The sequence below is a fragment of the Eurosta solidaginis genome, chromosome 1 (genome assembly GCF_040869045.1).
Source record: "Eurosta solidaginis isolate ZX-2024a chromosome 1, ASM4086904v1, whole genome shotgun sequence".
Taxonomy (NCBI): domain Eukaryota; kingdom Metazoa; phylum Arthropoda; class Insecta; order Diptera; family Tephritidae; genus Eurosta; species Eurosta solidaginis.
Window position 1 is genome coordinate 255,621,637 of NC_090319.1, and position 25,325 is coordinate 255,646,961.

A 25,325-nucleotide genomic window follows, 5' to 3' on the forward strand; every position below is an offset into this window, starting at 1 on the left:
TAACGTTAATTTGACGTTCTTAACGTTAATAAACGAAACGAAGTGACTTCGTTTCGTTTATTAGCGTTGATTATCGTAACGAAATGATATCGTTTCGTTCGTTAAGCATGCCTGACAAAAAGGCTTCTTCGCTTTGCCAATTGGCAGTTTAAACGCATTCATACTATGGTTCACAATTCCACGCATTCTCTGGTCAAGCTGCCAGCCGTAGACTAATGCACCTTTGAACCCTGGATAGAGTTATACCGAAAACTCTCTTTAGAGACTAGTTGCATAATTTTTTGCAGGGCAATTATAAACCGTTATAAATGTATATGTGGAAGTTATGTATGGACAAGCAAGTGCGTATGTAATAAAATTCAATCTGTTTTCACGCCATAGCCTAAAGATAGCATTAAGAAATATTTATGAATGGATAAATGAAAAAGGCCCATACACTTAAATGAACGATCGGCGAGTAATAAATAAAAGGAAATAACAAAATAAAAAAAAGATATTGCTTAACAAAGACGATTTTTAACACAGTACATAAATATATTATACATATGGGGTATTCCATCCCATTTCGACCAATTTTGAACCCGACCCCTTTAGAATTGGCTGAAAGTTTTTCTTCTTTTTCTAGCTTACGAAAGACGTTTTTCAGAAGTTTTTCAAAATTTTTCATCCAACTAAAAAAAAGTTATGAATTTACAAAGAAACACCGTTTTTGTTTTCAAAATGCTATAACTTTTTCAAAAATTGACCGTTTGGGTTCTTTTTTTTTTTAATTTGTTTTTAAATGTACTTTTTGGAAAAAATTCAAAAAAATGTTTAAAGTATCAATTCTGCAATCACAGCGGCCACAGTGGTGTGATTTTTCTAAGCGGGGTCGCCCCTCGGCAGTGTTTGGCAAGCGCTCCGGGTGTATTTCTGCCATGAAAAGCTCTCAGTGAAAACTCATCTGCCTTGCAGATGCCGTTCGGAGTCGGCATAAAACATGTAGGTCCCGTCCGGCCGATTTGTAGGGAAAATCAATGGGAGCACGACGCAAATTGGAAGAGAAGCTCGGTCTTAGATCTCTTCGGAGGTTATCGCGCCTTACATTTATTTTATTTGTATTCTGCAATCATCCCCACTAATCCCGGAGTGGGCCGAGAATTTTTTTTTCATCCAATTGAAAAAAAAAACTTAAAATTTTTTTTTGTATTTTTTCCGAAATTACATTTAAAAACAAATTAAAAAAAAAATATCCCAAACGGTCAATTTTTGAAAAAGTTATAGCATTTTGAAAACAAAAACGGTGTTTTTTTTTAAATACATAACTTTTTTTGAGTTGGATGAAACAATTTTAAAAAATTCTGAAAAAAACGTCTTTCGTAAGCTAGAAAAAGAAGAAAAACTTTCGGCCAATTCTAGTTGTTCTACTTCTAGAGTTGGATGAAACAATTTTAAAAAATTCTGAAAAAACGTCTTTCGTAAGCTAGAAAAAGAAGAAAAACTTTCGGCCAATTCTAAAGGGGTCGGGTTCAAAATTGGTCGAAATGGGATGGAATACCCCATATATAAGTTTGCAAAATGTAATAAAATGTTTTTATCAATTCCTGAAAGAACTCGAGTTATCACTTAGAGCAAACAGACCTCGGGATGGTATAACGGTATCAGCAGAATTTGCTTTTCGCTTAGTTTGGTTGTTGCCATTTACATATGTAAGTAAACAAGAAATAAGAAGTTTTAATTTTAGTTTTTTTGAAAATTTTTCGTTTTTCGTGAAAATAGAGAAGAGTTTAGTTTTCAAAACAAGAATAAAGGCCGTTGTAATTTTTTCTAAATTTTTTTTTTTTAATATTTTAAAGAGAGAAGTAATCTTTTTAATCACTAGCCTGTAGCAGCAATTTCAATAAATTGTTTAGTTGTATATTGTTGTTTTCATATAAGATACATATGTAGCAGAGGGTTATATTATTAATAATTAGAGTATAATTTTGACAAAAAAATATTTGCATAATTATTTATTTGCATTAAAAAGGTTTTAAAATATTTCAATGCGTACATAAGTATATGAAATTGGCATGTGCAATGACTGAGAAGCTTAATAAAATATAACTTCAAATACTATATTAAAAAAGAAATTATAACAAGTAAGGAAGGTTAAGTTCGGGTGCAACCGAACATTACATACTCAGTTGAGAGCTACGGTGACAACATAAGGGAAAATAACCATGTAGGAAAATGAACCGAGGGAAACCCTGGAATGTGTTTGTATGACATGTGTATCAAATGAAAGGCATTAAAGAGTATTTTATGAGGGAGTGGGCCATAGTTCTATAGGTGGACGCCATTTAGGGATATAGCCATAAAGGTGGATCAGGGTTGACTCTAGAATGCGTTTGTACGATATGGGTATCAAATGAAAGGTATTAATGAGTATTTTAAAAGGGCGTGGACCTAAGTTCTGTAGATGGACGCCTTTTCGAGATATCGCCGTAAAGATGGACCAGGGGTGACTCTAGAATGCGTTTGTACGATATGGGTATCAAATGAAAGGTGTTAATGAGCATTTTAAAAGGGAGTAATCCTTAGTTCCATAGGTGGACGCCGTTTCAAGATATCGCCATAAAGGTGGACCAGGGGTGACCCTAGAATTTGTTTGCACAATATGGGCATCAAACGAAAGGTGTTAATGAGTATTTTAAAAGGGAGTGAGCCTTAGTTCTATAGGTGGACGCCGTTTCGTGATATCGCCATAAAGGTGGGCCAGGGGTGACTCTAGAATTCGTTTGTGCAATATGGGTATCAAACGAAAGGAGTTAATGAGTATTTTAAGAGGGAGTGGGCCTTAGTTCTATAGGTGGACGCATTTACGAGGTATCGCAATAAAGGTGGACCAGGGGTGACTCTAGACTTTGTTTGTACGATATGGGTATCAAATGAAAGGTTTTAATGAGTATTTTTAAAAGGGAGTGGGCCTTCGTTTTATAGGTGTTCGCCTTTTCGAGATATCGCCATAAAGGTGGACCAGGGGTGACTTTAGAATTTGTTTGTATGATATGGGTATCAAATGAAAGGTTTTAATGATTATTTTGAAAGGGCGTGGGGCTTAGTTCTATAGGTGGACCCCTTTTCGAGATATCGCCATAAAGGTGGACCAGGGGTGACTCTAGAATTCGTTTGTGCAATATGGGTATCAAACGAAAGGAGTTAATTAGTATTTTAAGAGGGAGTGGGCCTTAGTTCTATAGGTGGACGTCTTTTCGAGATATCGCCATAAAGATGGACCAGGTGTGACTCTAGAATGCGTTTGTACGATATGGGTATCAAATGAAAGGTGTTAATGAGTATTTTAAAAGGGAGTAATCCTTAGTTCCATATGTGGACGCCGTTTCGAGATATCGCCATAAACTTGGGCCAGTGGTGACTCTAGAATTTGTTTGTGCAATATGGGTATCAAACGAAAGGAGTTAATGAGTATTTTCAGAGTGAGTGGACCTTTCTGGACCAGGGGTGACTCTAGACTTTGTTTGTACGATATGGGTATCAAATGAAAGGTGTTAATGAGTATTTTTAAAAGGGAGTGGGCCTTCGTTCTATAGGTGTTCACCTTTTCGAAATATCGCCATAAAGGTGGACCAGGGGTGACTCTACAATGAGTTTGTACGATATGGGTATCAAATTAAAGGTATTAATGAGAGTTTTAAAAGGGAGTGGTGGTAGTTGTATATGTGAAGGCGTTTTCCAGATATCGACCATAATGTGGACCAGGGTGACCCAGAACATCATCTGTTGGATACCGCTAATTTATTTATATATGTAATACCTGCCAAGATTTTAAGGGTTTTTTATTTCGCCCTGCAGAACTTTTTCATTTTCTTCTACTTAATATGGTAGGTGTCACAACCATTTTATAAAGTTTTTTCTAAAGTTATAATTCGCGTCAATAAAACAATCCAATTACCTTAACATATTTCATCCCTTTTTTCGTATTTGGTATAGAATTATGGCATTTTTTTCATTTTTCGTAATTTTCGATATCGAAAAAGTGGGCGTGGTCATAGTCGGATTTCGTTCATTTTTCATACCAAGATAAAGTGAGTTCAGATAAGTACGTGAACTGAGTTTAGTAAAGATATATCGATTTTTGCTCAAGTTATCGTGTTAACGGCCATGCGGAAGGACAGAAGGACGACTGTGTATAAAAACTGGGCGTGACATCAACCGATTTCGCCCATTTTCACAGAAAACAGTTAACGCCATAAAATCTATGCCCCTACCAAATTTCAAAAGGATTGGTTAATTTTTTTCCACTTATGGCGTTAAAAGTATCTTAGACAAATTAAATCAAAAAGGGCGGAGCCACGCCCATTTTAAAATTTTCTTTTATTTTTGTATTTTTTTGCACCATATCATTACTGGATTTGAATCTTGACATAATTTACTTATATACTGTAAAGATATTAAATTTTTTGTTAAAATTTTACTTAAAAAATTTTTTTTTTTAAAAGCGGCCGTGGTCCCTCTCCGATTTTGCTAATTTTTAATAAGCGTACATATAGTAATAAGAGTAACGTTCCTGCCAAATTTCATCATGATATCTTCAACGACTGCCAAATTACAGCTTGCAAAACTTTTAAATTACCTTCTTTTAAAAGTGGGCGGTGCCACGCCCATTGTCCAAAATTTTACTAATTTTCTATTTTGCGTCATAAGTTCAACTCATCTACCAAGTTTCGTCGCTTTATCGGTCTTTTGTAATGAATTATCGCACTTTTTCGGTTTATCGAAATTTTCGATATCGAAAAAGTGGGCGTGGTTATAGTCCGATATCGTTCATTTTAAATAGCGATCTGAGATGAGTGCTCAGGAACCTACATACCAAATTTCATCAAGATACATCAAAATTTACTCAAGTTATCGTGTTAACGGACGGACGGACGGACGGACGGACGGACATGGCTCAATCAAATTTTTTTTCGATCCTGATTATTTTGATATATGGAAGTCTATATCTATCTCGATTCCTTTATATATGTACAACCAACCGTTATCCAATCAAACTTAATATACTCTGTGAGCTCTGCTCAACTGAGTATAATAATAATAATCACGAAAATAAACTAGGCAAAAGCGTCAAGAAAAATACACTTGAGCATACATATAGATATGTATGTATATGTACAAATAACGGCCAGCAAAAAACTGTGTAGCCGATTATAATAAATGGGGTATATGGCGGTAGCGCTTTTAAAGTTGTCACTTCTTCTGCTTAAACTAAGATGAGCAGCAAAATTGTATGCTATAGAGCAAAGTGGCAAGGTTAAACTTAGAATAAGGACCATGGAGCTTTACTTTACATGGCCTATCAAATTGTTATATGAGGTTGTCTCCCAGACGATATACAGCCCAATTCTAAACAAAAATTCCGTGCGAGTTTTTTCCCTTCTCCCATTCCTCGTATTCTAAATAAAAATTCCTTGTGAGTTTTTTCACTTCTCCCTTTCCTCCTATTATGAAAAATGTTCGAAAAAGCAGAAACCGGTTATGGCAGAAAAGTAGGTATTATGAATGTGAGGGAGAGGGAGATTTCTCTGCCATTTCATAGGAGTTTTTTCACTTGTTAAATTAAAGGGAATGCATCAAAATAGTTAAAGAAAATTGGTTCTTTTAAGAAAGAACACTTACTTGTACAAATTTGTGCTAAAATATGTAGGTATATTCTACCAAAACATTCCCACTGTTAATACAACAACAACAACAGCAACAACAACCAAAGTATTCTTTATTTTAAGTCGAAAAGTTTATCATAAGCAACGGAAGAGCTATTGGTATATTTGATGCAGTCATCCCGAAATTACGCAAGTATTTTTTAAGAAGCCTTAAATAGATTTTGGCATATGGCGAAAGGCGAACTCATCTCGACTTGGTCGCCAGAAAATTGCTTTGCTGAATGAAAGAAAGCAGCTCCGGCGAATTTGTGTTATCCCGCCGTCTTCTTCTTCATATGCCCCTCTGTTGATGTTGCTGTGGCACCAATTCATTACTTATTCCAGTGAATACCACATGAAATGCAATAATGTGCATTGTTTATATTTTATTTCTTAATTTCAAATAAATTTGCAACAATTATTAAACTTTTAAATTTTTTAAACCAAATAAGAAATGCGCAACGAAATTTCAATTGACAAAACAGTTGACTTCGAAATTCCTATTCCCCAATTATTGTTCTCCCTAGGAGAAAAGAATTGGAGGAATTTTTCCGCGAGAATAAAAAAATCCGCGAAAACAAAATTCCAAGGGAATCTTTATAATTGGGCTGATAATGTTCTATAATAAGCCAACTTTCCATGATCCATCACACTTATAATGAAGGATGTCTATGGCTAAATCATAGATACTGCATTAAAAATAATACTAACTCTCTTCCATCATGAATTCGCTATCCATCACATTGTAGAAATGATATATTGATTAAAGAAGTGGCATCTACCTAAAATATTCGCACGAAAAGCATTTAATGTGGATAAAAAGGTACGTTAATATTAAAAAAAAATTCTACAAATTTTCTATTGGATATAGAATTTTAAAATTTTCAACGGCATGTGATATATATTTTTTCTTATATAAATAAGGCGTTAACTAATATTTATGTTTTGGATATCGATTTTTGCTTATTTAAATTAAGTAGAAAAACGTAATTGTAGCCAAGGAATTTCTCTCTGTGAAAGAAAGATATAATAATAATTGATACAATATGCTTCCGCGGAGATTTAGGCGGAGGAGGACCAATTTAGTGGGGACAACAAAATTCATGAGTGTTGCCGAATCTTTGGCGCGGAAGAATGGACTAAACCATGCTAAACCAGCTAAAATATTGTGTTGGGTACTTATGAACATTCTTTACATAAGCATATTTGCATTAACTCAACTACACACACAGGCAGATAAGTACAACATATATATAAACATTGCATCAACCCAACAGGATAATTTTTAGGCAGCATATTGTAAAAATAGAATGGAAAACAGAAAAAAAGCTTGAAATAGGTATAGGGATTCAATACACTGCTATAGTTGAAATAGTTGCACCTCAGAAGTGCTCCTAATGTATTCCGCGTTATAAAGTGTCTCAATAGCATTCATCTGCTTTGCCAGATAAAATTTGAAGTTGCCATAAGACTTTCTATTAATTCGCACAAAATTACATTGTGGATAAGACCATCGCCATATTTAAAGCATAGCCGTCAAAAGATAATATATTGGTCCTCATCCTGCTGTCACAATGCCAGACGCATTGCTTCGCTTTGACAACTCCAAAAGATAACAATACTACGCCTTGCTGCAATATTCGCTTTGCGTCTTAGGCAAGGTGCACACAATGCTATGCGTCATAGATGCGTACAAGATATTTCATGTAGCTACAATTCCTCTACGCTTCAAGATCTGCATACGTAGCTACTTCCAAGCGGTGCTACAAAAAGAAAAATATTTCTAAACAAATTAATTTATGCTGTATAATTGCCATTATACAAAAGTTGATTGTGTATAAAATTAAAAAGGAAAATTTCCACCACCGCGCATAAGTGAAAAAAAAGAAATTTCACAAGTTTGCAAACGAAAAATTGTAAACAAACATCTTCTTCTTGCTCTTTTCTAGGCGTATTTACACCTAGCTACATGAAGCTTTCATGCTTTGTCGCTTCCATACAGCTGACGCCTCGTGCGCAGCTCCCCATTCAAGTACATGTGTTCGACATCAAAGCGTAAAGATTTCGTCTGCAGCGTCTAATATGCGTCTATGACGCGTCGCCTCGTGTGCACCTTACCTAAATCGTTACAAGAGTAGCGAACCCGCTGCATATACCGCATATAATTTCTTAACCAACACTGGTTGCAGACTTTTTAACTTAAGATTCATATAGGGCTAGTCGGTATATAGACTGGGAATATACACACGAATATGTACGTATGAAAATGGAAACCTTTATATTTACTCGCCCAACGATTGCTTCAGAAATTTCATGGCGTAAAAATGAAATGGATGAGTCATCCATTGATTGTCAGCAGCCGCAAACCATCAGCCAGCGGCAGTCAATGCGCCAGCCAACTTGCCGGTCGATAAGTGGGTTAGACAAACAAATAAACAACCAGGGTGAGTATGAGTTGTTTCTGTTTTCGTTTCGGTTTAGCGTGAGCTAAGGAAACGCCAGCAGTGAAGTCAAAGTCACTCAGCCAGTCATCTATTGCTTTTCTTGATTTTTTATTTGTGATGGTTGTTGTCATGTTATTGTTATTTGGTTATTGTAGCTGTTGCTTCAGCCAAAGCAGACATAATAGAACCGAGGTACCTATTTATATTAACTAATACATATGTATGTGCTGAAGCGCGAAATTTCGCCGCTAGTCATCCTAATGAATCTCCTAGATACGTCGAGCATTGCTGCTCCCCGTTGTACGTACATATGTATGAATTTTTGTAGAGTTGCTATTTATGTGTAACTGTGTGCATTTATTGCCAGATATCGTTGTGTTTTGTTAGCATTTAAATAATCTTTTGCTTTTAATTGTTGATTTTTTTTCGTTATTGTAATTTTTCAGCTGGGACAAGTACTAGGAAAAGTATTCAAATTTTGAAGAAGAAACAACTTATGTATTCGTAGAAGTAAGTAGTATTTCGACATACAGACGAGCTGACGTATATGACAATTATGACACTGCTATGAGTCCAGTAAGAAGATGGGAGGGTTAATATATTAGAAAGGTAAAGTACCCTGCAAAAATCGCGAGTACTCCATGCATGCATGTATGGAGTACTCGCTATGGACCAACCGAGTGCTCCAAAATTAACCACAATTCATACAAAAAATATGGTCCAATTAACATTGCGATGTCCTAGGACTGGACCATATACTCCAGCTCCGCATTACATCAGAGTAATCCATGGATTACCCACAGTCCAAAAAGCATCGTGTAGTGATTACAATCGTTAAAAACGAGTAATGATCGGCTTACAATATGTTCGTGTAGAAACATGAGTTGGTCCATTGCTGCACTACAGTGGAGTATAATGGTAAGTACTCCAGTGGACCACATGATCCAACGATTTTTGCAGGGTTGTTGTACGGAAGTGTCGTTGTGGAATTGATATAGAAAAGGCGTAGAGGCGCAGTGAATGGAAATAGCTTAGTACATGTAAATTAAATAGTTTCGTGCCGTGTGCGAATACATTTTATTTTGGTTTGTTTGTTTTGCTCCTGCTTTCACTTTCGATTAAGCGTAGTTATCGCAAAAATGTCTAAGCATTCTTTTAAATTTTATATTGGAAACTATGGAAACAACTTAAAACCTCACAATGAAGGAGTAAATAGTGCCAGGAATGGTAACAAGTTAAAATTGCCAGGTCCTGATATTACTTGCTATGTTGCAGACGACAGGTGGGACGATTGTCCAACGGCTTAGCACAATATTTTAGGGTTGCATAAAACTGGCCGACGTCCCGTTTTCTTGGAGAACGGCTGAAGTCGTCTTCATATCTAGATCGGGACGAACAAGTCATTAAAGCCATTAGCTTGCCATGTTTTGAGCTGAAAACCCTGGAGAGAGCAATAGACGTACATATATATAAAGTCGAATAAGAACGAAGCTTTTATCATACCTAACCATGCTATAGCCAGTCAATTGAATTTGTGGAACCCAAATTCTATACAATGTGTCCATAGTGTTTCGTTAGTATTAGTATGTTTAAAAATAGAGTTTAATTCTGATATTGTTAAGCATGACAGACTTTTGTACTAATCCTTTACCTTGGAATGTGAGGTGTAACATTTCCATTGCTTCTCAAAGCAGTCAGCCTAAAAGTAGGCATTCATTTGCTCAACTAATAATTTGCATATTAAAATTCGCAATGTCAGCTACAAAGAGAGAACGAAAAATGGCACTGAAGATGGCATAACGTCGAAACCGGTTTGTCTCCATGCCAAAATTTGATAAAGGATAACGGAAACTGGTTTCAAAATCCATCAGATAGTATCACTTTACGAGGACTACCTTGCTGTCTGACTTCGCTTTCAAAATACCTAAAGCGACTAAGACAAAAACACTTTCCTTTTCCTGATTCGTATAGTCCAACGTTAAATAACTTGACTGCATACGTTTTTTATTTTGCCGCATCCTCTATAAAACGACAATTTCTTAACGATTTTGCACAGTGCACGGTTCTTGATTTTGGCTCAAATTCGTTATTTACTTAGCTGACAAGAAACTGACAGCTGAGTTGGCTGTGTTTATTTAAATGATAAAACGCCAGATAAGCAACGTACCAGTCATCGCATCCGTCATAATTAACCAATTTTCTACCTTTGACGTACAGCCACGTTACATATGCTGCGCCTGTGAAAAAACTGGTGCGTACAATTAAGAAATTTTTATTATTTTGATAAATGAAAATACAATATTATAAAATAAAATAAGCAATATAAAAGTATCTACGTCAGTTGTTATTACACATGGTGCACTTTACACCACGTACGTGCTGACAGTGGAAAATTGCATACGCTGTAACGCTGAGGGATTGTATTTGCTGAGCCCATTATTCACGTATCCTTTTAGCCCACGTATAATTAAGCTCACTTAGAGGGGAAATGAATGCCAAAGGTTTCATTGTAACACTCGCCCAAAACATCCATGCTGTAATTGCGTCATCGAGTTGCGATAAATACATTTTCTATGAAAGTTACAGTCGAATTAGAAAAAGTAGAAAGCAAAAAGTGGAAACCCGAAAAAGAAACTCTAGCCCTTTCACCCCTGCGTTTTTTTCCGAAATCAGGCGGTGTTTTCATCATTACGACAGCTAATCCTGTAACATGACTAAAATATAAGATGTTTGGCATACCTGAATCCTTACCGTTATCCTGGGATATATAATCCCAATAACATTTATTAACATTTAAAGGTGGGACGAATAAGTCCCAATAATTCCAAAAGGGCCAAAAAATTGTACACATCTAAAGGTATAAACAAATATTGGGATATTATTATCCCACACAAATGCATTATTGGGATTATATTTCCCAATGCAGTTATAAATATAAAAAACTTACTTTTTTTATTATAATTTCTTTCCAATTTCGAAGGAATAATATTTATTCACACCTAAACTTTACAGCAAGCGGTATATTACGAATAAAAACGGTATCAGATAGACGTTTCACGCTGAAATACAACACGCTACTGATGAAATTTCGCGACATGTCTGTGCAAAATATTGCGTAACGGGAAATTTGATGTCAATAATGACGGAATGCGGTTACTGATCATTAAAGAAGGCTTCAAGGTTTTATTGGGCACATTTCAATGCGTAATTGGATAAAAATAAAAGTTATACACATATTTGAAGTTTGCTGGGACGTATTGTCCCAGTAGGGGCGAAAGGGCTAGCCTTGAAGCCTTCTTTGATGATCAGTAACCGCATTCCGTCATCGACATTACGAAACAGTACACACCTGACATTAGCAGCTGCTAATACTATTAATTATTAGACAAAGTTTAAAAGGAAAATACAATAGAAATCTACAATTAATTAAAAGAAATAGTTGCATTCGAAATACTAATGTTTCGGTTAACACAAGCGAAGCCATGGAAGAAAATATAATATGGAAAACCTACTGAAGCAGCTAATGTATAAAAGTACCATCGTCGTAAACTGTCCAAGGAACAAACCAAAATTAATAAGGTTAGCTGAATTCATGCAATGAAATCAGTTTCCTACACTTTGGAGTAGAACAGGGCAAATATATATATGTAGGTACATAAATATTGTGACGAATATTAGTATCACTAAGCGATACTACCATCACTAAGCCGATACTAAGCAGTGACTTGTATGCACATCAACAAATCAATCATTATGTCTATACATATGTCCATACAAGCAGTGGATAGAAACGCACAAACACATGCATATATCTGGGATACTCCAAAAAGTAGGCAATCACTGGTGGAAGTAGCACTCACATATACACGCGTATATGGTTATGCGAGAAGCTATAATTGTGCATCTGTAATAGCTGAGTAATTTATAGCTGGTAAACAAATAGTAAATTCTAGAAATAGAAATGCCTAGAAGTATGCGAACGAGACATCACAGAGTATAAAAGGAGCTAAAGCTGAGTAAGCAGTAGTCAGTTTGATTTAAGCACGCTATTAGTTGCGATGTATAAGTGTTATTTTGAAGTATTCTAATATAGACATTTTGCATTATTGAATATTGGAGTTATTTATTCAACAATTTAGCGATACGAACGTTAGTAGAAGGTGTAAAATAAGCGGAGTTTCACTAAATTCGTTACAATATGTATGATGTTGCTGCGATACTTAAATTATGAGTTTGGAAGCAATAAAGCCACATGTCAACTTTTCAACCTCAAGGCTGGACAGTTGCATTTGCACATGCACTCGTTGCTGAATACACTCTTAATAGAAAACAAAATTTTTTGCTAAATACATATGTATGCTACATAAATATTTACATGGTTACATATGTTTGAACAGTGACGGACAAAAGACTACATAACTCCTTTTTCCGCTGGATTGAAAGAATAAGAACCTATCTAAAAGATGTGATTATACAGTTTCATTATAAACCTTTTTATAATCCTAAAAGAAAAGAAGCTTACATTACCATAAAATAGCAAGGTTAAGTGAAAGAAACATAAAAACAATGTTGACAAAAGTCTACATATGGTAGGTACACAAAAAACCTGTTTAGTCGGTCCATCGTTTGCATCAATAACAGTCTCTCGTGGCATTGAGGCTACTAAATTTGTTCCAAGCCTCTATGATGCGTTCTTTTAAAATTAAGATGATGCCTAGGCGAGATAGTTTTCTTGAAGACTTTTTTCAAAGTTTATTACAATGGTATATGCTCCTGCTGGACTCAAGTTTACAATTTTTGCAATCTTTCTCCATGAGGAGGCATTGTTGATGCTCAAGTGATCCAACCGCAACTAAAGTCAATATTAGCAAAGCAAAAAACATGACAAAAGGGATTAAACGAGATAAACAGTACATTATGGTTAGCACAACACAGCTAGAATGCAAGCTAGGTAACTGGTACTGTATGTAAATTTTTATCAACGCTAATATTGCGTTTTTTCGCCATAACTTAGTTGTTTCATGTTAAAAGACGGATTTGTTTTAGGTAAAACGATTAAAAAAAGGGTTAAAACAAAACCTCATGAACAGATTTTTTGTAATGTTTTTATCTTTTCTAAACACCGAAAGTAGGGGATGTATGTGGACTTCTGTCCGTCACTTTACATATTCTTGTTTGTAGCACTTTAAGCTAGTGCACGGCACATACAATATATTATTATGAGAAACGATCGCTGTGTTTCTGCGTCTTTTCTACACACTTCCAAAAATAGATCTATAACCGCCGTACCCGAAGTCTGTGAAAGCCGTTGGGGCGCACCACATACATCACTTAGCCATTACCACCATTACGAATGCCAACCTGAGAGGTGGAGGAAAATGTGTTGCTGGCAGTTTACCGGAATCTAAGCTAGGCAAAGTGTACGGAAGAATGGTTCATTTAAGTGTGCAACATTGTATATTAAAAGTAAACAAAATCGATGAATGAAAGGAGACTCCTCATGTAGATATGTATATACATACATACATATGCACATATGTAGATCAAAGAAGGAAGACATTTAATGAAAGGGGTGTTCTATGGTGGTAGTGGGGTGGTTTGTAGCTGTGCACATTTGCATTGTAATGCGATGAGTCATCATTGTAGTAAGAATATCGCTGCCAACACCGTTCTCATCATAATTATCATTATTTACACCAATATGATGATGATGAACAACAATAACGACATTGAAATAATTACATACAGCCACTGTTAGTCGATATGAGACCGTTTGGTTGATCCTAGATACGACTTAAGGTAGGAAGTGTTGATCCAATATTTTAAATGGTATATTAGAGCATGCAATTTACGCATACCGAAACGTTGGTTGTAGATTTTTTTTTCCGGTGAATTTTTTCATTCGCTAATGATTTTTACGTATTTGATTAACGAGGCAGCATCATTGCTTTATAAAATGTCTCTATGTCTTCGATATTAGAGAAAATTAAAAAAATTTGCACACGGCGATGGTTCCTAGGACATGTTTCTGCATTTAATTTCTTCATCAGCCAACATTTCGGGTGCTGAACTTTGAACTCAAGTACACCTGCATTAATACTTATTATAAGGCAAGATGGCTTTATTCACTCAGCCAGTTGAATGGCCCGCGGATCGCTTTGTTGTTATTGTCTTTGACACTTCGGTAAATTACATATAATCTATGCTTTTAAGCCCAAATTTTTTTTACTGCTTTAGTTCGGTTAGGACCGAAGCACACAAGAAAGACGAAAAGAAAAAAAAATATACAATTGAAATGGGAAAAGAAGACAGATCACCACTAAATTTCAACCTTTTTAATTAAAAAAAAATTTAACTTCGAGCACGGGATGTTACTTCTTTGGTTATGGATTAATCTCTATATTGGATCCAATACCCAGAAAAAAGGGGCTTCGTATATAATAGAGATTAGGTTTCACAAAAAAGCAGCCTTTAAAACTTATAGGGCTGCCTCACAAAAATTTGCCCCCTTACTAGTTTTTATTGAAAAAAAAAAAATAATAATAAAAAATATATAACAGTTACGTATAATGTAAACTTTATATATAGTGTAAATAAGCCTAAAATAAGGAGCCAATGAAAGAAGTTTGTTGTACCTTATTTTAAGTTTACTCATTTCCTGCTGGGATAGTCTACGCGTAACTTCTAAAATCTACAAACACCTTTTAACGTATACGTAAACATCCGTGACGTCAGCGACGAGTCGCAAAAAAAAGGTAAACGGAATATAGAAACAAAAGCAGGATAAAATACACAGCCTTGAGCAAAGAAACATAAGCAATGAAGCACAAAACCAACAACCCTCGCGATGATTTTGTCGCAAAATAGTGTGTAAGCTAAGAATGAGAATGCTAACAAAAAGATGACTAATGGTGTAGCGATAAAACAAAAATATTTATGAAAGCAAGCTCCTGATTCAAAAAAATTCCAGCTATGGAATGGAGGGCAAGTAATGTGCGTTCTAAAAGGTTGTGAGACAATATCAAGTTAGGGCTGTTGGGTAGTAAAGTAGATAATTACACTCACATATACATATCACAACTATATATATGTACAAATGTATGTCCTGGAAGGATGTTTGCGGTGTGTAGTGTTATAACAAGCGCCGGTGCTATATCTTTTATGTTAATATTACAACTTTTGTGTTTTCAAGTCCATTTGTGAAAATTTGTGTAAATGTATTTAGTTTGCTCTCCTCGTAGACCGCCAGACTGTCAGTTAGCTTCCACTTCCTGCCATCGCTCCTGTTACAACCTGGCAGGCTCAGCTGCAAAGCATGCAGACTTTTACGCTAACACTTTAGTATATATGGATTTGAGTGACTCCGGGAGCCATACTGTCTGTGACGAATGACAAATACTGCAACTGGCGTCGCTGTAAGCAAAATGCGACCACGCCGCTAACGTCAAAATAGACGATGGGCAGCAACTTACTATTTCTGTTGGGTGAACGGTGTGCTGAACTGAAGAGTAGTAGCTTTAATGTATGTATATACATAAGTAAGTTTTATGTACATAAAAGCTGATGTTAGCAATGGAAATTTTTATTGACGTCTAGTAGCACTAATAAAAATAAAAAGCATATACGGCGACCTCCGTGGTGTGGTGGTAGCGCGCTCCGCCTACCACATCGAAGATCCTGGGTTCACGCCCTTGGAAAAGCAACATCAAAATTTTAGAAACAGATTTTTTCAATTAGAAGAACATTTCTCAAAGCGGGGTCGCCCCTCGGCAGTGTTTCGCAAGCACTCCAAGTGTATTTCTGCCATGAAAAGCTCTCAGTGAAAACTCATCTGCCTTGCAGATACCGTTCGGAGTCGGCATAAAACAAGTAGGTCCCGTCCCGCCAATTTGTAAGACAAATTAAAAGGGACACGACGCAAATTGGAAGAGAAACTCGGCCTCAAATCTCTTCGGAGGTTATCGCGCCTTACATTTATTTTATTTATTTACAAGTGCAAACATAAATTTTAACTAAATATATCCAATAATTATATATATATATATATATATATATATATATATAATTATTGGATATATTTATATATATACTAGCTTTACCAGGCGCACGTTTTATCGCCCGAGATCGAATGGATGTTGCGTTATTTTTTCTGTTTTTTGTTGATAATTTAATTTATTGTTCGGTAAATTGAATTGAATTTTGTACGCATATTTGGTGAAATTTTCTGTTAAAACATTTTATTCTTGTATCTTAATTTATATTATTGTATTGCTTTTACCGCTGATGATTGTTGCTTTGATTACATTCCGAAGAAGCATGACTGGTGAGCCAATTTTCAAAGCTGATATATGCGCAGGCATTCCTTTTGGTTCTAAGGAGTATAGAAATTCATTTGCATAATTCACAATTTTATCTTCATCTGTAACTGTGTCGATCGATTTATATTTCTTCACTTCACCAGGAAATTGATTTTGAAAGCGATCATTGATTTTGTTAACATGATCATTTTTGGGAGCTAAGATAGTTCTTTCGCATAGCCAAAAAACAAAAACATTTAAATTTAAAACTCTTAATTCTGAAATATGAAAAACTTTCGTCTTGATCGAAGGAACCTCGAGCCAAAATTTGGTGATGATCGAAGTATAGCAAACACGTTTTCATAGGGAACACACACACAGAATTTGATTTTTATAGAAGATGTAGATAGACTGAAGCTAAACAATTTTTTAACAGCGGCAGATTACTAAACGTCCAAAAGGCATAACAGCTAAACTCAACAATGCAGTCAAATTTTAGGTGTTAAAATAACTTAAGTTTGTACGGCAGCCATAGTTTTTCCCCATTCCACATTTTACTGGAGGTTTTAGGACTTAACGTCACATAGCTCCTTACCAATTTTAATTATCCTACCATTACGACATACAGATATATGCAGTATAATATATTCCATTTGTATGGGAGGTGCCACGCCCCCTTTTTCCCAATTCTATATTTTCTTGGTGGTGTAAAGGATTCACCTCAAATAACTCCTTACTGAATTTCAATGTTCTGGCATGTATACCTTCAAAGTTATGCAGTACCAAAGATTCCATTTGTATGGGAGGTACCACGCCCCTTTTATATATCGAAATTATTTTTAGCCTAAAACCTTCCCGTTGATCGAAGGAACCCATAACCAAAATTTGGTGATAATGGATGTGTGGGAAATACGTTTCCATAGCGAACACACACACACACAGAATTTGATTTTTATAAATATATGGCTAAACCGATTTGGGATTTCAAAATCAGCTAACCATCATCTCTCCTTCCTGTATCTTTCCTAAAAATTTCATGGCAATCTGTCGAGCCGTTCTCGAGTTATGGAGTGACAATCAAAATGTACACTTCTTTTTATATATATAGATATAAATATATATATATATATATATATACATATATATATATATATACATATATATATATATATAATATAGGAAATATTGAATAACTGATGACGATATTTCACCGCTGCACAATAATTCATTAACTACGATCAAGAGTGGCGACAATGGCAAGTAGCAGTTTATTTTCTACTTAATGGTAAACAATTTTTCTTTTAATTACTTTAAATAATAAATTGCCATATGTCGTTACACGTGCATTGGGTATTTAGAGCTAAAATACTGCACTTGAAGGAAATTTTACAATCATGAACAAAAACGACTGACATCAACTGTAGGCATAACAAAAAAACCAACAAATCTAGCTAGTAAAGAATATAAAATAAAATCATGACATCGACAACTACTACCCTATTTTCTTTAAATAGTGAGTAGGTGGCATGGCAACCGCCACCGACAAAACGTACCTATATTATTCCTATAAGTAAGGAAAAATGACTGAGAAAATTACCGGTCTATGGCGCAAAATCAATCCCATTTTTTCTTAGTTTTCAGTAATTTTTACGACTGTTTTTTGAGTGCATTTACTTTGTCCATTTCGGAATATATAGCATGTACATATAACATATTTTTTGCAGTAATATCGAGAAAATTTTGATTTATACATATTTAAGTTTTTAGTATTTTTTTTACATTCATCTGTAATATTGATTCAAATATTGAAGGTATTTTGATGCAATACAACTCTACTCTTCGTGGTATGCTTCATTCCACTGCCTTCATCAATTCGCTCCATAACCTCAATTCGCTACATATCGTCAATTAAAGCTGCCGAACTGTATAGTAAACCGTGGTTTAGTTCATCTGCGCGAATAATCTTCCCACGATGGGGACTTGGCTTGTCTAAAGCCTCGAAAACTTGCACCAATTTATAATATATGAATATCTAAGGTTGAACTTTTTTCAAAATTTGTGATTTAAAGTTGTTGGGCGCATTCAAATTGCTACCACAGGCTGGGTACTATCACAAACATCAGAGTGCCGATATATTGCTGTTCAAATGTTTCTGGTTTTCGATAAGGGAATTTACATAAGTCCTGAAGCCCATTATGGCGCCTTTGATTTTTGAAAAGAGCGTTTGCCAGAGCCAAAATATTTATTGTAAACAGATGTAATTCAAAATGTAAATTTAATATTAATTTTATTCAAAATTTAACGCAAAGTTTAAATTTTCATTCTGATTCATTAAAAATATGAAATTTAATTCACCAGTGTTTAGGGTATCAAAAAAATCTAAACAAATTAAAAGTTTGATTTACATCTGTCTACAATTAAAAGTCCACACAGACTTGAACTTTCAAACCATTTATCTATATAGCAGATTTATTATTTGTATTAAATACGAATGAAAGAATAAAAAACGTTGCCACTCACCAATAAAATCGTAGGCTTCCTGAAAATATTGTTTAATATTTTGATGTGGTGTATCACTGGCAGGTATTTGTTTATACTTAAGTCCCGGTGTTGGCTCTGAGCTGGGTGCTTGGCAGGTAACGTTTAAAACACAATTGGCTCCCACACTACTTGGATCGCAGGCATCTTTGCCATTCCCCAATAAAAGATGGGGAAAAACTGGTGACGCGGGATGGGTTTCAATATCTACGAAGAAAATAATAAATTTTTTTCATGAGTACGAAAGTCGAGTATATAAATTTATTTGTATATGTATGCCCGTTGTTATATTATATGCATACATCTTAATTGGAAAGCGTCAACACGGCGTAATTTATAAGCTAATCCTACAAACAAGTCAATGTGATACATACAAATTTGGGATATGTCAGTGCGCAATTGTGGTTTCCCGCACGCGCCTTACGAAGTTATTAAATTGAATGTATCTATAGTAAGCTATTATTTATTATTTCTTATGAGTTCATCATTAATTCAGTGTATCTGCTCTACTAAAAACCATACATAGTTATGCACATATTTAAATTAGTTTACAGCTGAGCGTCTCTCTTCTTCGGAAATCTTTTCCGGGGCTAAAATTCGGCAAGTGCACGAAATTGTTGCTATTATTACTAAGATTACGTGGGGAAATGGAATAACTACGAGTGCAATTTTTCGCCGCAAAATTAGTTTTACATACGATGAAAGTGTTCTTGAAGTTTTGAAGCCGATTGTGGGCATGTGATGGGCACAAATATATCCTTGCCCAGGTCAGCAAATCATCGCTCAATGGTGATAATATATAAATGTTATTCACAGTATGAGTACAGAAGGTGGCCCTTTACATACCGTAACAAATTTAGTGCAATTCCGCTTATTTGCAACCTTCTGCTAACGTTCGAATCACTAAACTGTTGAATAAATAACTCCAATATTCAATAATGCAAAATGGTCTTTATTAGACTACTTTCTCAATAACACTTCTACTTCTCAACAGATAGCGTGCTTAAATCAAACTGATTCCATGCCTCAGCTGGCTCTGCTTTCACACTCTTCGGTTTCCTTGTGTGCATATTTCTAGGCGTTTCTAGAATTTGCTATTTGTTTATCAGCTATAAACTCACCAGCTATAACTATAGATGCACGTTATAGCTTCTGTTGTTGTTGTTGTTATAGCTTCTCATATGCACGTGTATATATGAGTGATACTTGCGCAAATGACTGCCTACATTTGTGAGCATCTCAGATAAGATATATGCATGTGTTTGTGCGTTTCTCTGAGTAATACTTCCATCGATGATTGCCTACTTTTGGGAGTATTTCAGATATATGCGTGTGTTTGTGCGTTTCTCTCCCCTGCTTGTATGGGCATAATGATTGATTTGTTTATGTGCATACAAGTCACTGCTCATTATCGGTTTAGTATTGCTAATATTCGTCACAATACGTATTTCGTTTGCAAACGTTAAGTAATACGGAACTCATCCGATTTCAGAGAACAAACGTAGTCAAAAGGTCAGTATCACGTCGTTTCGCAGTTTGTAAAGTTTATGGGGCAATAAATATCCCATTTTCAAGTTCATTTCCCCTTTTTTGTTTAAGTTGTGTGAAAAAGCGCGCATTTGTTTCATAGAAATTTATAACATGATGGATTTATGTCAGTAAAATGAGCCGGCCAGTCCATGACCTCAACTCCATTTTTTTGCCAACTTGCTGGTATACTTAGGGTCGTTGTCTTGTCGAAAAACTCATTTCAGTGGCATCTTCCATTGTGCGTGTGGTAGCGTAGTCGACCCAATCATTTCTGCGTACAACTTGGCATCAATATTCTCTTCTATCTAGTATAGCGAACCTGTGCCATAGTAAGATAAGTGTCCCCCCACATTGATTTTGTCACCCCCATGTTTTATAGTAGAAAACATATCTGGGATCAAAATAAACAGTTTCTGGCCTTCGTACATACTCTCGGCGATCGAACTAAGTGAAACGATTTTAGTTTCATCGGATCATAAAATGTTGCGCCATTTTTCGACTGGTCAGTGCACCTGCTCTTCGGTAAATTTAATACTGGCTTGCACACGCCGGGGTTGAAGAATGGGCAGCCTTCTTGGGCTTCTGCCAAAAAGTTTAGTTTCGATCAATTTCTTTCTGATTCTGGACGAGTTAAAATTAAGATTTAACTCATCTCAAATTTTTTTGAGGAATATAAAGGCTTGTCTCTTGCTAAAACTTTTCTCAACTCTGCCTGCGAAAGAGCTTTTTTCGCCATCTTGTTTTGGGGTTTGGTGTCATTTTTTGACATTCGCTATTATTTTGGCGGCACATCCGAACAAATTCTCGAAAAACTTCCAAGTTTCACCTGCAGCCAATAACTGTTTGATGAGTTCTTGCTTTTCTTTAGACGAGTTTTTAGCACGGCCCATTTTTTTGAATTATTATCACAAAAATTATGAATTTATATAACTACGGATTGAAGCATAAAAAATCATGACTAAAATTTTCATACGCCACTGCTATTATTTCGAACACAGTTATATGTACATATATATATTATGCTGGAAAACTTACGAAACACTATGCCGATTTAAACTATTTAGATGGAAATCAAAAAGTTTTGGAAAAAAACAAAATTTTCGAACAAAATTATAGTTACTAATCGAAAGCCCCGGGAAAGTCCCATAGCATCGGTGAGTCTGCATCAGTAAAACACCTGTAATACTTCAGAAAAATCGATATATTTAAGTGGCTTTAACAAGTTAAACTGCAAATTAAATTTTCGCTTTGACAGACCGCACCAATGTACACTTATACAGCTGATCTTGAAATATCTAAAAATTAATGAGTTTATCTTCAAACTTAAAGTTTTTAATTAGGGATTGTTTTGAATGATGAGACATAGGAATAGGGAGGAGCTAAGCATGTCCGATACAGCAATCGTGCATAGTATGATGGAACAGAAGCTGTGAGTCTTTTCAAACGCGTTTGTTTGGGTTAGGAAGAATAGAAACGGAGGACCGGCGAGAAGAGCATGTTACTGCTTCGTATTCTGATTGCTGAGTGCGTAATGTAAAGCTGGATGCGAGCGAAAATCCGCAACATATTTATGTAATCTTTCATCTCGCTGGCTCCATGTCCATAAAGGCACCATATGATATACCACGTGCGCATATATACCCAAGGGAATTTAAATTCAAACCAGAAACAAATGTTAATATTAATATTTTATTTTTTATATTCATTTGAAATTGACAATATTTGACTCTGACAGTATAGTATGAAATAGAGTATTTATTTGTCAACTCTGTATGGTGTTGCAATATTGAAAATCGTCAATACAGTTTAATCCATGAAAATTTCTTGCATTTCAACAAGATATAAAATTTCAAACCCCTATTACCTTTCCAAAAATTTTTTTACCTGGTACAATCGACAATTTTTACCCCGTAAAGCGCTTTTAAATCAACTTCCCCTTTAAACTCGGGGCTCGAAATCGGTTATAGACCTATGGTGCGTTACACAAAGTTGCTTGAGGGAAGTACCCAAATTACGTGACCCCTTTAGGGGGAGGGGGGTTTCTTTAGGTATTACACCTGGTCACAGGGGGGAGGGGAGGGATTGAGACTTTGTCACGTAGTCAATAATCTCAAGAAAATCTTGCATTTTTTTGTGGAATTTATTTCGCGTCAAAATTTCCATGAAAAATCATCAGAAAAACGTGCATGGTAATGCAGCGGACGACGTGTCTCGCGTGCGACCTCTGCAGGTCCTCTACAGGAGACCAAAAGAGATCTTATGTATCGTAGAGCGAAGCGCGAAGTGGATGGACATCGAGGATGTCAACGAGAAAAATATAATCACGTCTGAGGAAACTCCTGATCCTACTGCTCCCATAATCTACGATGTATCCCAGTGGCTTGATGCTGAAAGCGTATTCGTTAAAGTTGAATTAGATGAAAAGAAATGAAAAAGAAAAAGACTTTATAAATTAAGCTGTTGTTAGAATATGTTTTTAAATACATTTTTATACTCAGCTGAGCAGAGCCCACAGAGTATATTAACTTTGTTCGCATAACGGTAATCCGTAACGGCATCAACTAATCGAGATAGATATAGACTTCTATATATCAAAATGATCTGGGTGAAAAAAGAAATTCATTTAGCCATGTCCGTCCGTCCGTCCGTCTGTCCGTCCGTCTGTAAACACGATAACTTGAGTAAGTTTTGAGGTATCTTGCTGAAATTTGGTATGTAGGTTCCTGGGCGCTCATCTCAGATCGCTATTTAAAATGAACGAAATCGGACTACAACCACGCCCACTTTTTTGATATCGAAAATTTCGAAAAACCGAAAAAGTGCGATAATTCATTACCAAAGACGGATATAGCGATGAAACTCGGTAGGTGAATTCACCTGATGACGCAAAATAGAAAATTAGAAAAATTTTGGACAATGGGCGTGGAACCGCTCACTTTTAAAAGAAGGTAATTTAAAATTTTGCAAGCTGTAATTTCGCAGTCGTTGAAGATATCATGATGAAGTTTGGCAGACACGTTACTCCTATTACTATATGTATGCTAAATAAAAATTAGCAAAATCGGATGACGAACACGCCCACTTTAAAAAATTTTTTTTTTAAGTCAAATTTTAACAAAAAATGTAATGTCTTTACAGTATAAAAGTAAATTATGTCAACATTCGACTCCAGTAATGATATGGTGCAACAAAATACAAAGAAAAAAGAAAATTTCAAAATGGGCGTAACTCCGCCTTTTTTCATTTAATTCGTCTAGAATACTTTTAATGAACAAAAATTTACCAATCCTTGCGAAATTTGGTAGGGACATAGATTCTATGACGATAACTATTTTCTGTGAAAATGGGCGAAATCGGTTGAAGCCACGCCCAGTTTGTATACACAGTCCACCGTCTGTCTTTCGATGTATGTTAACTAAACTTAGTTCACGTACTTATCTGAAGTCACTTTATCTTGGTATAAAATATGGCCGAAATCCGACTATGACCACGCCCACTCTTCCGATATCGAAAACTAAAGGGGGAGGGTGGGGTCTTAAAATATACTACCGGTGGTCACCGAGGGGGGAGACGTTCCCTTAGAATGTTTCAAAGAGCATTTGTCGCTTACGAGGTGATTGCGCCCTGCTCTGGTGTGTATGTAACTACGTACATACATACGTAAATAGTGCCAACAAATTTTAGAGGTAATTGAAACTTGATGCGTATTTACAAGTAAAAAGCATTGAATATGTTTTTGATGTTATTTCATTTTTCCTTCAGTATTTTTAAAAACTCACACAGCCGCACACAAACATAAGTACATACGAACTTATATACATATATGTTTTCTTTCAAAGCAACGTAAATAAATACACGCGGTTTGCATGAGTCATGCAATCGATGCGATCGACCACACTTTGAATAAAACATTTCTCTCTGTATGAATGCCTTTGTAAAAACGACGTTGTGAGTATTAAAAGTTTGTATAAAAGTAAACAAAATATTACAACTACAGTAGCGAAATATGTACGTGCGTTTTAATAGCTTCATTCTTACACATCCGCACACACTAAATATATGTAAACAATTTTTTTCTCTCTCAATTTAATTCCTCGCAACTCCACCCCCCATATTGTACCACTAATGTCCATTTAGCGTGCATATGCTTGGAAAATGTCAATTTTTATCAAGCCTTTTCAATTGAGGCAACAACTATTAAGCACAGCAACAACAAAAAGAATAGGGGGACTCATGTAACCGTATAAATGCCTTATAAAGTGTGTAAACGTATAAATTTATCTAGTTTACGCACGAGCTGTCAAATTTTGTATGAAAAATCATTTACACAATTTGTATAAATTTACGCGCACATTTCATTGTGTAAACGCGGTAAACTCAAAGGAATGCAACCTTGCAGACATTACAGACGGCATTTTCATCAAAAATATCCAACATCAGCAAGTAAAGGCGTTTTAGTTTTGATTTTTCACTTAATCTTGGTATTTTTTAATTACTATAACAATCAAAAAAATTTTTTTGGAAATAATACAGCTGAAAAACAATCAAGTTTATCAAGAGTATTACTAGGTGCGTTCATATAACCGCGTGTGTAAATGGATATAATTTTACACCTTATAAGTTTATATGCTATCATGAGTCCCCCTAATATATTTATTTAAACAAACAATCATTGTGGTTGCTGTTGATTAGTGGCCAAAGCTGAAGTATTCAGACAAGGGCCACGACAGTGAATAACGTTCATACATAGATAAGTATGTGTCTGCATATGAAGAGGTGAAGTTGGGAGAGTGTTGTAAGAAGTGTAGACATGTACATATGTATGTGTGTTGGGG

General features: G+C 35.5%; 1 protein-coding gene across 8 annotated transcripts in view; it reads right to left on the reverse strand.

Annotated features, from left to right (window-relative positions):
• puc (puckered) overlaps positions 1 to 25,325 on the reverse strand; it is a 97,842-nt gene that overhangs the window by 37,896 nt on the left and 34,621 nt on the right. For all 8 annotated transcript variants that reach the window (XM_067760425.1, XM_067760423.1, XM_067760424.1 and 5 more), the window contains one exon: positions 18,943 to 19,167. In XM_067760425.1, the coding sequence (XP_067616526.1) occupies positions 18,943 to 19,167 (225 nt within the window). The remainder of the gene's footprint in view (positions 1 to 18,942; positions 19,168 to 25,325) is intronic.